This window comes from Asterias rubens, chromosome 4 (assembly GCF_902459465.1).
Source record: "Asterias rubens chromosome 4, eAstRub1.3, whole genome shotgun sequence".
NCBI classification, from domain to species: Eukaryota; Metazoa; Echinodermata; class Asteroidea; order Forcipulatida; family Asteriidae; genus Asterias; species Asterias rubens.
This window is the reverse complement of record NC_047065.1, coordinates 11,114,497-11,129,851: the sequence shown is the minus strand read 5'-3', so window position 1 is coordinate 11,129,851 and position 15,355 is coordinate 11,114,497. Positions and strand designations below refer to the sequence as shown.

Below are 15,355 nucleotides of genomic sequence, written 5' to 3'. Positions count from 1 at the left end.
CGCTTAGCCGTTAATCCAACACAGTACTGTCTCAGCCCTCTCGGCTTTCCATTTATACCCCTGGGTAAAGAGAAGCGATTATGGATAAGTGCCTCATGGACACAAGCGTCATGACCGGGAATCAAACCAGCACTTCGCTGATTTAGCAGCCAGAACTTGATTCCGATGCTCTAAAACGCTAGACCACAACACGCTACATTATGTTTAAATAAGGAGAAGTTCAACTACTAGAACTTGATTCCGGATGCTCAGAACTGCTAGACCATACTACTTTAGGTTTTTATTAGGGGAATTTATGCACAGTGTACTGCCATTTGCCAGTGTGTTTCATATTAATACGAATTTGAAGATGTTTATTATTATTAGGTGTTAAATATTTTGATTAAAAATACTATTGTTATCGATATAGAGGCTTTGTGAATGGTTATTATCTTCAAGTATGCGCTAATCCTCCAATCAGATTCGCAGAATGGAGTTGTGATAAAAACCTGTATTGCACGGCTAATATCACTACCATGCATATTGTGTGTTCTATGTCACGCGCCAAGTTTGCTTGAAGATAGATACATTATCACACGCGCTCTCGTGGAAATACGGAAAATATAGCGCGTCTGCCTCCCATATCCAACTCGGCCTTCGGCCTCGTTGGATATGGGACGCAGAAGCGCTTTATTTGTCCGTATTCCACTCGCGCTTGTGTGATAACTTATAATATGTACAGTACGCTTTGCAGTTAAGCTGTTGGATTGCAGGACATGTGAATATTATCGTTTAAGACCAGCCTTATTGTAAATTTTAAACGTCTATTTTGCAACGCGTATAAGTTATTGATTGTATATAGTCTTTTTAGAGCAAGGAACCTTTATGTTTCCAAAAATGTGAAATATGTATTATTAGGAAAATTTTGTTGTGCATAATGGTTGCATACTAATAAATGTTTTAAATACTAACAAAATTTAAAGAGTATTTTGTCACAATTAATGGTTGTTTGAAATGATCTACCTAAAATAAGAAGTTGTTATGACTAGAAGGAAGAAGACCAATAATCCAATAGGCTCCACCCAGGTGCATAAATTAAAGGCATTGAACAGTATTGGTAATTACTCAAAATAATTATTATCATAAAACCTATATTGATTATGAGGAATAAGGAGAGGTTGATAGTATAAAACATTGTGAGAAACGGCTCCCTCTGAAGTGAAGATTTAGAATTTGAGGTCTCAAAATCAAGCATCTGAAAGCACACAACTTCTTGTGACCATGTGACCATGGTGCGTCTAGTTTTGTTCTTTCTTTTTTTCATTCATATCTCGCAACTTTGACGACCGATTTAGCTCAAAATTTTACAGGTTTGTTATTTTATGCATATATGTTGAGATACACCAACTGTGAAGACTAGTCTTTGACAATTACCAATAGCGACTGCCCAGCATCTTTAAAGGCAGTGGTAATTACTCAAAATAATTATTAGCATAAAACCTCACTTGGTAGCGAGTAATGGGGAGAGGTTGGTTGTATAAAACAGTGTGAGAAACGGCTCCCTCTGAAGTGGAATAGTTTTCGAGAAAGAAGTAATTTTCCACGAATTTGATTTTGAGACCTCAAGTTTAGAATTTGAGGTCTCAAAATCAAGCATCTGAAAGCACACAACTTCGTGTGACAAGAGTGTTTTTTCTTTCATAGTTATCTCACAACTCCGATGGCCAATCAAGCTCAAATTTTCACAGGTTTGTTATTTTATGTATGTTGAGGTACACCAAGTGAGGAGACTGGTCTTTGACATTTACCAATAGTGTCCACTGGCTTTAAAGGGTCAGGAACGTTGAAATCCCATTTTTTTCCAGCTAAGCTGCCATTTCTTCTTTAAAACACTCATCCAACCTGATATGAATTTGATCTTGAAATTAGTTAATTTTTTATTACAATAAAATGAGCTTAAAGTGAGCTATCAATGGCTTTTGATTTGATTTTGCAGTGATAAATAATTGTAATAATAGTGGCTTCTCATAATATAGAATGCATATCCATCACTCCAGTTTAAGGCACTTTAACATTCAATATTTTCCTGCATGTATAATATGGGACTACGTTTGAACTATGAGATATCAACACCGGCTAGCACCATGTAATGGTTTACAAGGTGTGAGCACTCACATGCGAGAAGCAATGAACCTTTTTGTATACAGACAATAGTTCTACAACTCACCCCCCCCCCCCATCCATTTCCTATGCCACACCCACAAGGGCTAATTTTGAGGACAGACACTCTTTATTTGAGTACATTTTTGTGTTGCTACTGACGCTCAAGGTCAAATAAAGTTTGCATCACTTATGCATAACGCATAACAAAAATAATTATATATTTTTAGGTTGAACAAAATAAAGGAGCCTATAGGAAAATAACAACAGGTGTATTTACTTTTCCAGAGACTCCGGCAAGATTTTGCAAAAATTTGAGTAAAGGGCGCCCTCTATTGACAATATAAGAAGCGCCGAGTTCAACTTCAGTTCAATCCAAAGGTTGTGTGCGCTGATGATGTTAAAGTTTTCTTAGAAAACTCGATGTAAATGCTGCCATTGTAGATTGGAGTCGACTTTTTGTTCAGGGGATGGAAGTTACTTCTTCTATGGTTAGTATCAACAAACGTTGTTATGAAGAAATAGTGCACACTACTTCTCGTTGGCCTTTGCAAATAAGACCACACAACAACTGCACTAGTTTCGTGAGAAACTATGTGTTTGCCTTGGTTCGTTAGGCCGTGTCCGAAACGGCGACTTCGGCTACAGCTACGGCTAGATCGCGCGCGTCTGCTATTCTTCAACACTGGTAGACGCGCTGATCTAGACGTAGCTGTAGCCGAAGTCGTCGTTTCGGACACGGCCTTACTAACGACGTTAGTTTTCAGTGTGATATGAAAGGAATGATTAGCCATACTTCTTGTGTATGTGCCCACCAAGTTCATCACACTTAATTTACTTACTAGGTCTAGTTCAGTAGTTTAGTGTACTTCTGTGACATTATTTATGAGTTGGTTGTTGACTCCGAGTCCAAGTCAGAATCAGATTCAGTCAATATTTTAATTTATAATTTTTATAACCCTGTCCCTGTTAAAAAAAAGGTATAAAAAAGTCTTCATTGTTTACCTGGGGTATTTACTGAATCTCATTTTTCTGTCCAACCAACTCTTTTTCAGAGGCAGCAAGTTCCATCGAAAAACTTGCGAGTGCGATTGACTGGAACAACAAATGACCCCAATATGAACTTAGACCCCGGTGACCCACGTGAACTTTGTTTGATTGATGCTGGTATCCGTAACTTGGATAGCCTTCATTTATCACCGAGTCTCCAGACGTTGAATCTGCATTGTAACCAAATCAGCTTCATCAGTGGACTGCATGACCTACGACATCTTCAACACCTAGATCTCTCGTCCAATCAGATCTCTCGAATTGAAGGCTTGGAATCGCTCACCGTACTGCGGACGTTAAATCTTGCGTGTAATCAGATCAAAGAGGTGACTGGTCTCGGCAGGTTAAGGTGGGTTCTGGTTTTCTTAATTAAATGTTTCAGACATGAAATGGTTTCATCAAAAAATTAATTAACATTTTTTTATTAAAAACTTTTATTGGACAGTGGACATTATTGGTAATTGTCAAAGACCTGTTTTCTCATTTGGTGTATCTCTTGAACATACATAAAATAACCAACCTGTGAAAATATGAACTCAAACAGTCGTCGAAGTTGGGAGATAGTGAAAGAAAAAACACCCTTGTCACACGAAGTTGTGTGCTTTCAGATGCTTGATTTAGAGACCTCAAATTCTAAACTTGAGATCTCGAAATTAAATTTGTGGAAAATTACTTCTTTCTCGATAACTACGTCACATCAGAGGGAGCCGTTTCTCACAATGTTTTATACCATTAACCTCTCCCCATTACTCGTTACCAAATAAGGTTTTATGCTAATAATTTGTTTGAGTATAACCAATAGTGTCCACTGCCTTTAATCTGATTGATAAGCTCAAAAAGGAGGCGGTCATCAATTGCTTTACTTACTGGGCTAGATCAAGCCTGCCCAGTGGCAGGACCACTGGCATTAACCAGACTAACCTTAAACCAGACATGCTTGAGTTATTCATCATCAATCACCTCTCAGGTTTTGATTAAGGGAATCAATGTGCGGTGGAGAGGTTTTCAACTAGTGGTTTAATCTCAACGAGGCCTGGTTCTTGTCGAGGTAAATTATCAAGAACCAGGCCTCGGCGGGTTAAAACCACTAGTTGAAAACCGATTCAACACACTTTGATTCCCATTCATGAATACACAACACCCCTCCAGCTATGTATGAAATGGTAAGGCCCAGTCAAGGCCCTCAGGTAAACAACTCCTTATAAGGGAATGATGTTGCACGTATCACGTGATGTGGCAAACTCAGCCGTTGCTCTCGACCAATAGGAATGAAGAAACTGTCTTATAAGCACAGGTGCAAACTCGCGTGTCACGCCCATGTTTCAACACTTTTCACCGGTCATAAACAAAGGTTCATACACACCTACGTGACGCGCTCTCCACCAATAGGAATAGCGAAACTGTCTGAGGTATTTATGAATATAAATTATAATATAATTGACCATACCACAGATCTGTCCGGCGTTTGAATCTATCCTACAATGTAATAACTGACCTGACTGGCCTCCTAGAGCTCCATGGATCACAGTGTAAGTTGAATCATCTTGAACTCCAAGACAACCTTCTGAACTCTGTCCATCACATTGTTGAGTGTGTCAGTGGATTCCAGCAACTTCAGGAGATTGTATTAGCCCAGGATGGCAAAAATAACCCGGTCTGCTCTCAACCAGGTAAAAGACAAATTGTGAAATGTGCTACCCATGTTTGATTCTCTCTCAGGGCATGAACTTTGGATAGGGGGGGGGGGCTCGAGCGGGGCTCATACCACAGGACCACCGGCCTTTTTGCTCAGAATTTCATGTTTATTGGCCCAGAAATGTTTTTTTCCAAGTTGAGAATCAATTATAAGGTTTGTTGTAACACCATGTGTGTATCTACTTGCTGGGTAGATTATGTTTTGCATTCTACTATCGCAGAGTAATTTTTTTCGGAATTTGAGAGAATTTCAGTTCGGTAAAGCTAAAACTGTCCGGGATTGTAATTGCATTTGTGAAGCACCCAGGAGCATCTTTCATGGATGCAGGCTATATATATTGCCATCATTATTATTATAACAGCTCTCCCACTTGTAACCTCTTGTTGCTAGGATACCGTACATCAATGCTTCACTCATTACCAAGACTACATGTATTAGATGGTCTGAACAGACACGGTCAACAGATGATGAAGGAGGATGGACTGGCAGATATACCAGGTGGGTAGAATTCAGTCGACTCATACAAAAAAAAAAGCAAATTCCTAAACATCCCGCTTCCCAGGTTGTATCGTTAACTTGGGTGCGATCCCTGGCTACACGAAAGCTAACGTTTATATGGCTTCTGGCTGGCACCCCTGGAACAAGATATTGACAAAATAGGGAGACCGCCATTATCCATGGAGCTGGATAGCTCAGTTGGTAGAGCACTATTTGTTAATCTAGATGTGGTTGGTTTAAGCCTCGCACGGTAAATTTGTCTTTGTTTTCAAATGCCATTCAACATATCGTCTTTCACCAAAACCCTCACCTTTGTGTTGAAAATAATTGTATATGTTTATGTGAAATGTTGTGACACTATTGAGTAAAAACACTGTACAATAATATCCAGTTCTTTATTAACTATCATGTTTTGCAGGATTGGACCAGTATTTGGAGTACCTCCTTAGTTCGGACTCGGCCTCTGGAAATGTAAAGGTGAGCACTTTTACAATCATCTCCGATATTAACCTAGATTATCTCACTATAATCAAAAGCAATCCGAGTCCTCACCCAGACTGCAAAGGAGGTAACCCTGTTTCAGCCCTAGGAGTAATAATAATAATAATAGTAATAATTGTGGCTTCTTATATAGCGCACATGTCCGTCACCCAGTGACGCTCCTGGTGCTGTTACATACAGTATTTCCTGCCAGATGTGGGACTAAGTCTTGAATTATGAGACCTAATTGCTGTGGCGCAATTTTGCTGCTGATTGGACCAGGAACACCAGGGCGAACCCCTTCTCTTTTCGATAAGTGCACTGGGTTCTTTTACATGTGTTACATAACACATGGGACCAACGGCTTAATGTCCCATCCGAAGGACAAAGCAATGGTCAAGTGTCTTGCTTAAGGACACAAGTGTCCCGGCCGGGGATTCGAACCCACACTCTGCTGATCAGGAAACATCAGAGTTTGAATTCGGTGCTCTTAACCGCTCGGCTACAACACTTCCGAGTAGGCGGCAATGTGCTCCTGGGGTCGACAGCCCGAATCAGTTAAGTAAAGCCCTCACCTTGAAGCGGCCGTCTGGCCCTGTGATGTTAGGGGATCTATCATTTATAACAAAACAAATAACAAATTACAGTCAAGTTGTTTTTGTTATGAATTACCACACTCTTGATTCTGCTCGATACGATCTGCATATTTTGATTCATACATGACGTTTGTTTTAACTTAAAAGGAGTTAAAATATTTTTAAAAAATGTATTAATTGGAAATAGTGGTTTCTTTTCCTGCCTTCCACATTTAGTCTAGGACCTGGGGCCGATTTCACAAAGAGTTAAGACTAGTCCTAACATAGGACTACTCCTAGGAGATACTTAAAACGTATGGCTCGTCCTAAAGAAGGTAACTCGTCCAAACTCGAAATAAGACTAGTCTTAACTCTTTGTGAAATCCACCCCTGATTTGGGTTCTACAACAAGTAACAAAGCAAACAAATGATTTTAAAGACAGTGGACACTATTGGTAATTGTAAAAGACCAGTCTTCTCACTTGGTGCATCTCAACATATGCATAAAATAACATACCTGTGAAAATTTGAGCTCAATCGGTCATCAAATCTGGGAGATAATAATGAACGAAAAAACACCCTCGTCACACGGAGTTGTGTGCTTTCAACAAGACCTCAAATTCTAAATCTGAGGTCTCAAAATCAAATTCGTGGAAAATAACTTCTTTCTCAACAACTATGTCACTGTAGAGGGAGCTGTTTCTCACAGTGTTTTATACTATCAACCTCTCCCCATTACTCGTAATCAAGTATGGTTTTGTGCTAATAATTTTATTTGAGTAAATACCAATAGTGTCCACTGCCTTTAAGAAAGTAAACAATTAGTCAAGATTGAAAGAATGAAGACTAAGTATAAATTTTTTTTTTTCTGAGACAGGATTCTGGTTTGAATCTCGTTACTCCACGGATCGATCAGATGCTTGATCGATTCCGTCGCCAAGCCGTGATGTCATCAGATGTAACAAGTACAACCGAGTCTGACAGACGACCAGACGTTAATATTACCATGATGAAACAATCTGATGCTAGGAAATCTAAGGTACTAAGGAGTCTCTTGTGATAATGCCCCCCACCCCCCCTTCACACCAGTGGTGTTTCCTGGGTCATTCCCAATAAATTTTGGAAGACCTTGTCACACTTGAATTACCAAGCCTGGCAAACTCCTGGGTAATAGCATATTCTTGTGAAATAGTTATCCCTACTTAGGAGTAGGGTTCAAGGCAGTGGACACTATTGGTAATTACTCAAAATAATTATTAGCATAAAACCTTTCTCGGTAACGAGTAATGGGGAGAGGTTGATAGTATAAAACATTGTGAGACACGGCTCACTCTGAAGTGACGTAGTTTTCGAGAAAGAAGTAATTTTCAACGAAATTGATTTCGAATTTGAGGTCTCGAAATCAAGCATCTGAAAGCACACAACTTTGTGTGACAATGGTGTTTTTTCTTTCATTGTTATCTCGCAACTTCAATGACCAATTGCCATCAAATTTCCAAAGGTTTGTTATTTTATGCATATGCTTAGATACACCCAGTGAGACGACTGGTCTTTTGACAATTACCAATAGTGTCCAGTGTCTTTAAGCAAAATAACCCTGGGGTTAGCATACTGGGCATAATTTCATATCGCACACAAAGAATCAGCGCTTATGAAAGTAGAGAATCCCGCGCTAACGTCAAGTGTATTTCACGGGTTGAAAGGTTGACTTTCTGTCCGCAGAAGAAAAAAATCTTTACAATTTTAATGTTTGTTGATGAAAACTTATCCATACAACACATGAGATCAATTTTTCTCATAGTGCTTGTTTACATTAGAACAGTCCAAATGTTATACTGTGTCTTATAGGCTTTTTCTTCTTTCATCTCTGGTCTTGTAAAGAAACATTCTGGTGCTGTAAACTTTTTGAGCCCTGCAATCTTGTGATAATGATATCAAAGTCTTATATACATGTAGCGCACGTATCTGCCAAACAAGGTACTCAAGGCGCTGAGTGTATACAAACTTCTAGAAAGATAGGTTATTACAGTGATGAATTCTGAGACCCAAATATTTAGCACCGTATATGGGTTTACAAGGTGCTATGGCACATATAGCAGCCACAGCCAGGAACACTGGGGAGAACCCCTTCTCTTTTCGATAAGTGCACTGGGTTCTTTTACATGCATTACACAACACATGGGACCCCCCCCCCCCCCCCAAAAAAAAAAAAAAAAAAAAAAAAAAAAAAGAGATAAAAAAGAAAGAATTGGAGTTCTTAGGAAATTTTTTTTTTTTTAAAGATGCCTTTTTAAGGCAGTTTTGAAAATGATGTATTTATCTTGTTTTTCCAAATCCCTCGAAGGAAGGTGCTACAGACCACGAGACAAGGTTGGAACAGCTAGAGAGACAACTTGCAGACATAATGAGCAGGAAGCAAGGATCCTTAGAGGCAGTCACTCACAGTGAACCAACAACTCCAAGAAAAGTCAAAGATGTTAATGAGACCACGGCGAGGCATAGATCTGGAAAAGATGAAGACCACAAAGAGAGGTGGGATTCAAAGACATTGGCCACTATTGATAATTGTCAAAGGCCAGTCTTCTCACTTGGTGTATCTCAACATGTGCAGAGAATAACAAACCTGTGAAAATTTGAGCTCAACTGGTCTTTGAAGTTGCGAGATAATAATGAAAGAAAAAACACTCTTGTCATACGAAGTTGTGTGCTTTCAGATGCTTGATTTTAAGACCTCAAATTCTATTCAGAGGTCTCAAAATCAAATTTGTGCAAAATTACTTTTTTCTCAAAAACTTTGTACTTCAGAGGGAGCAGTTTCTCACAATGTTTTGTTTTATCAACCTCTCCCCATTACTCATTACCAAGTAAGGTTTTATGCTAATAATTATTTTGAGTATTTACCAATAGTGTCCACTAACTTTAAATATTGAAGAATCTTTGGTTGATTTACAGACGCAGATCAGACGGACGAGAGTGAGGGAGAGAGTCGTGGTTCATCCATGGGAGCCACCATCAGGAGGAGGGCCAAGGCAGCCCCTCGCATCAGACAGACGCGTACCTCGGAGGTCAGACAACGCAGGCTGGATAGTGAGCAGGAAGCTAGGTATGTACACATGTAAGCTGCAATATGCCCTACTGGTTTAGAAAAGGAATTACATAGAGATAACAGGTGTGAGTTGGTGACGAAGAAAACAATGTTTTTATTATTGGCTTGTTCTTTAAAGGAGCATTCCCGTGATGTAATGCATGTAATGTACAGCCTGAAATTTTGATCTGAGTCTCGGACCTTTTTGTCAGCATTGATTCTCATGCTTACAGCTGTTGCATATGAAGTCAGAATCTGAGAACACATGAAATCTACATGTACACAATGCACGAATTAGAAACATTTAAAGGTAAACCCACTCAAAAGCGCTCAAAAATAATATTTCCGCTTAACCCTCATTAAAGGCAGTGGACACTACTGGTAATTACTCAAAAAAATTATCAGCATAAAACCTTACTCGGTAACAAGTAATGGGGAGAGGTTGATAGTATAAACCATTGTGAGAAGTTTTCGAGAAAGAAGTAATTTTCCATGAATTTGATTTTGAGGCCTCAGTTTTAAAATTTGAGGTCTCGAATTAGTATTCTGGTCATTGGGCCAATAACATTCCTGTTATTTTTCTCAGCTCTCTGAGGAGTATACAGCCCTGGGCTGTCGCGATGAGCAAAGGGCTTTTTCAAACCCAATATCAACCTCTACCTTCGCAGGTACCCATTAATAGCCCTGAGTAAAGAGAAGTTAGTTACATGTATAGTAAATGATCTTGCTCAGGTGTCATGACCAGGATTCAAACCCACACCCAAACCACCAGAACTTGAATTGGATGCTGAGTTCTAAACTGCACAGCCATGAGACCCCACAAAGTATTTTGTGTTCTTATAAAAAATTTCTATAGAGTTGGCACCATAGATATAGAATATAATAACTAGATCGGCCACGCGTACATTTGCGCCATCGCTTGTGTAGAAAATGTTTTGGTTCGCCATGGACGCGGTAAAGGCGACGCGCAGAAAATGAACATTGGAGATAGGCCAGTGGCGGCCCCATGCCAGAACCGCGTATGTACGCCCGGCCGATCTAGTTATTATAATTCTATATCTTTGAGTCTTGTACAAATTCTTTCATTGAATTTTCTTTCTCTCTGCAGATCTACAACCAGCACAAGCTCTCATCGGCAAGCTAGGTCTGCCAGCAGCACAACCACGGCCACTGTTTCCCCTCCCAGTGCACCAGAGGTCAAAAGTCACCCACGGTTTGCTCGCAAAGTCCTCCCCACTACAGCAGAGCAAGACGCTGATAAGCTTGTAAGTGATAAAGCTGTACAATTGAGTTGGTCCATCAGTTGAAGGTTGACAATTTGAACTGTGAGAACCAAAAACTACATCATAGATAACTTACATGTAGATGTGTTTTTGACAAAACTTCATTTTATACAGCAACTTTTCCAACGGATGCAATCCGGTCAGAGAATGACCGAGAGAAAAAAATGGGAACGGAATCAGAAAACAAGTGGAGAACCACTGTCTGGCCCAGGTATTCAGGTAGAGTACAGAGCCCAGATAACCCTGTTCTCTCTTTGACGTGTACGTGCAGACCAAGCCGGACAAATAGAGCCCTTGGTTGTATGTCATAGCCGAGCTGTCAAGAACACTGTCTGAGCGGTCTAGGGCTCTGGACTCCAGCTCTAGTGTTCCTGATCAGCTGAATGTGGGTTAGAGCCCCAGTCTTGGCACTTGTGTCCATAAGCAAGATACTTGTCAGTTAATGGGGATATAAAAAGCTTAAGGCCTTGTCACACGAGGCAACTTTTACAGGCAACTTGGAGGCAACCAACTGCAGTGCATGCTCAGGGCTCGAATTTGGGGAAAAAATCCACAAGACCGCAGGGCTTGTTGCTCAGAATTTTTACTGGACCGGAAGATTTTTTACAAGACCAAAATTTTATTAGGAAAAAAAAAAGTTAACACGATAGACGGCAGGCCTTTTTCATCCCTTAGGAGGCTTTTTTTTTGCTGTGAAACCCAATCAATAAAGTTCCATATACCTACTTCACGTCATTCTCGCCGCCTCGAGAAATTTTTTTTTCGATTTGACAGGCAAATCAGCAACAAAACACTGCAACGTGCAGCATTCATAAAAAGATCGTCATAAAAAAAGATTGACCAAAAATTTGACAGCAGTAGTCAGAAGCTCATCACTGTTGGTAGCCATACTAAGCAAGACGTTTGGCAACAAGACCTTACTTTTAATCCATGCAACACAGGGATGTGTGGTATTGCAACCAGACCTTCTTAATGCAAATTCAACACTCCTTTGTAAGGTAACAGACTTTACACATGGTCAGTGGTAAACAAACATCGCTGTACTAAGGTGTGCCGCCGCTCCGGGTACCAACATATCACTCCCTCGTCCCCGCTCGCTCACTCCCCGGGTGCATAAACATAAATGGTTTGAGACTAGATGTACAAGGTGTGGGCATGAGTAAACTGAATGGAAAACTTGTATGCAGCCTGATGCACATGAAAAAAGGACGGATTGACGTTCCGCAAGCGTGCTCAGAACACTGATTTGACGACAAGTAAAACAAAAACTTTTATTCTAAATGAGATTGAAATACATTTTTTAATGAAAGATAATATATTTCATATAATTATTTGTAATAGTAACTATATTAGTATGCATAAAAAAAACACAAGACCGCCGGACTTGTTCGGCATAAAGTTTACTGGACCGAAGCTAAAATCACTGGCCTCGGGCCTGCGGTCCAGCGTGAAATTCGAGCCCTGATAATGCTACAGGATTACTTTGGTCAATTTTCAAACATGTCTTATGATCAACAAGAAAAATACCTGAACATTGAAAATGTGAATGGCTTTTCTTCTTGGAGATTGCCTGGAACTGGTGGCCCGTAAATTGCCTCGTGTGACATGACCCTATGGCACCAGTCTGCTCTGTACATTAACCTCACACTTAGCTCAGTAGAGGTGTGTTTGATACAAGCCATAGAGTTATATATAAGAACTAGATGGCGCACTGGTCTGTATTTTCTAAGTTGAACAAACAGGCATTGATTAGCGTGTGTTTGTGCGGCCATTTTGTAAGTTGAAAAAACAGCATTGCGTAGCCTTCAATAAACACAAGCTTTGCGGTCCCGTTGCATTTGTGCAAGCAGCATCGCCCAGTGCGCCCTCTACATAGTTCTTATATATAACTCTATGATACAAGCTAACGTGCCGAGTGTCTTACTGTTGTCTGTGTACAGGCCATGATGCAGGAGTTGGATGTTGAGAGAGAGAGGCGTTGGAAGGCGGAGCAAGCAGCGATCCGATTAGCGGATCATATCAAGGATCTTCAGGCAAATGGTACGACACTAGATTCAAATGACATTGAAGTTTAAAGGATTTGGGTAATTTTTCGTAATTTTTCGTAACACAAAACCATATATACATTGATACCTCACCATGCAATGCCTCAAATCCTATATACAAAACACAATGTCCACAGATTTACATCAAACTTACACTGTTTGAAGGTAATACTAGAAGAAAGTGTACCTTAAAATATTAGTTGCTGAGGTGCTGTAGTTTTTGAGATACAAGTAAAACAATGTTATGAAAATATGTTTTTACATGCTAAAATAATTTTCGTCTCATGATCACTGAGACAAAAATTATTTTCATGACATTGTTTTACTCATTTCTCAACAAAAAAAACCAGCATCTCAGCAAGCAATATTTTTAGGAAAGCTTTCTACTATCATTATCTTCAAACTGTGTAAGTTTAGTGTAAATCTGTAGACATTGTGTTTTCGTACATAGAGCCTTTAACTAGTGTCATATTGGGCATTTAGGTTCGCTTTAGTGGTTTCTTTCCCTGCCCCCACCTCTTTGGACCCATGCTTGAATCCTGCTTGGGACCCCAACCTTGCATGTTGACTGGGTGTTCAGTCACTACCTGGATTTTGACAACATCTTCAATATATAATCAGGTAGGGTATAACAACCAAATTCTTACCGTACGCAATGATCCAACCTGAAACGGGATTCGAACCAGGGTCCACAGAGATGAAAGTCAGGAGAGAGACCCCCAAAGCAAACCTGTTAAAGTTACATGTATGACATAATGAAATCTACCCATTTTTGTGTGACAATTTCTACAATTCAAAACATTTACTTGTTCTCCGTTCACAGCTAATGAGGAGCGTGATCTACAGAATGTTGCCATCCATGCCAGCACCAGACTAAAGCAGGCATTAATGAATGAGAAAGAGTCCAGGATCAGACTTGAAGACAAGTTGGAAGAAAATAAGGTGAGCTTAAAGTGATACAGAACTGAGTGCCACTTGATGTTTTAAAGTTCATTTACTTGGTTTTGAAAAACTTCCAAAGTTTGTTAATGCAAATCTGGTTGTTGCTTTGATTCCCCATTGACTTGTACACATATTAGTCTGTCGTGTAGTAACATCTGACCTGACCCACCAGTGCAAATATTCACGGGTCCACCCCTGGAATAGTGAAATCTGTATAGATTTTGTATTGCAAAGACACAGCCAGAGTTTTTGGCAACCTAGGTTAACAAACTATGGAAAGCCATGAATGCAAATCAAAAACAGATAGCCATAGTTTGTTGAGATGTAACACAAATATTCAAAAATATGTTGAATATTTCGGAAACAAATCAGGAAATCATAAGAGATATTTCAGCTCATGAATCTTTACAGAAAATGTTGAATTTGGTGACAGTTTTTTCAAACACGCTGGAGTGTTTAGCTTACAATCGGCCGACCTAGCCAACCGACGCACTTTGTTTAACAAAAATGGAACGGTGTACACCATCTGGGCCCAATTTCATGGCTCTGCTTACCATAAGCACAGAATCGGCGCTTACGGAAGCAGGGAATTCTGTGCTGACGGCAAGTGTATTTCGCAGGTTAGCGGCGAAATTGGGCTTCTGCGCGTGCGTACTTCACGTTACTAGGCATTCTACGCTTACAAGGCTAGCGCAGAAATTTAGACTTGCACGTAAGCGGGGAATCACGATCGTATGCGCAGAATTCGGCGGTAAGCAGAGCCATGAAATTGGGCCCTGGTAGACTGGGGATTGCAATCAGTTAGTTTATCCCTCTGTGTATGACTAGTAAATTGAGATAAGCCAATTGTCAAATGGCAGGGTTTTTATCAAAACCCAAAATAGGGTCCCAAATAGACTCTTGCGCACTTGAGGTTTCTGAATCTTGAAATAAAACCAGCTGCATGTTCAGGGCTTCTTAAAATTCTGGAGCTGAAGTCTGTATCTATCGGGCAGGGATGATGCTAGGATGATGCTACTCATAAACAGAATGGCTTTTGTAATTTAAATGATTAACTGTACCAATTTGTATTAGTGAAGCAATTGGTAATTCTCCATTCATAAATACCTCGGACAGTTTCGCTATTCCTATTGGTGGAGAGCACGTCACGTGGGTGTGTATAAACCTTTGTTTATTACTAGTAAAAAGTGTTGAAACATGGGCGTGACTTGCGAACTTACACCTGTGCTTTTAACACAGTTTCTTCATTCCTATTGGTCGAGAGCAACGGCTGAAACAGTTGTGCCATATCACGCGATACATGCGACGTGCACAGCATTCCCTTATAAGCAGTTGTTTACCCGAGGGCCTTGACTGGGCCTTACCATTTCACAGCTGGAGGGGTGCTGTGTTGAAAGAAATCATAGAAAAATTATAATTCTTACATTTATTTTATGAACGGGAATCAAAGTGTGTTGAATCGGTTTTCAACTAGTGGTTTAAACCCGCCGAGGCCTGGTTCTTTGTAATTTACCTCGACTTCGTTTCGGTAAAATTATCAAGAACCAGGCCTCGTTGGGATT

The 15,355-nt window shown here is 40.0% G+C and overlaps 1 protein-coding gene across 1 annotated transcript in view; it reads left to right on the top strand.

Moving 5' to 3' along the window:
* Nucleotides 1-2,503: 2,503 nt before the first annotated feature.
* Nucleotides 2,504-15,355, top strand: part of LOC117288921 (leucine-rich repeat and coiled-coil domain-containing protein 1-like) — a 32,762-nt gene continuing 19,910 nt past the window's right edge. Inside the window, exons 1-11 of the mRNA XM_033769795.1 lie at nt 2,504-2,630; nt 3,195-3,538; nt 4,642-4,859; nt 5,276-5,383; nt 5,802-5,860; nt 7,316-7,477; nt 8,783-9,005; nt 9,391-9,541; nt 10,632-10,788; nt 12,747-12,846; nt 13,675-13,793. Of these exons, the coding sequence (XP_033625686.1) occupies nt 2,610-2,630; nt 3,195-3,538; nt 4,642-4,859; nt 5,276-5,383; nt 5,802-5,860; nt 7,316-7,477; nt 8,783-9,005; nt 9,391-9,541; nt 10,632-10,788; nt 12,747-12,846; nt 13,675-13,793 (1,662 nt within the window). The 5' untranslated portion in view covers nt 2,504-2,609. The remainder of the gene's footprint in view (nt 2,631-3,194; nt 3,539-4,641; nt 4,860-5,275; nt 5,384-5,801; nt 5,861-7,315; nt 7,478-8,782; nt 9,006-9,390; nt 9,542-10,631; nt 10,789-12,746; nt 12,847-13,674; nt 13,794-15,355) is intronic.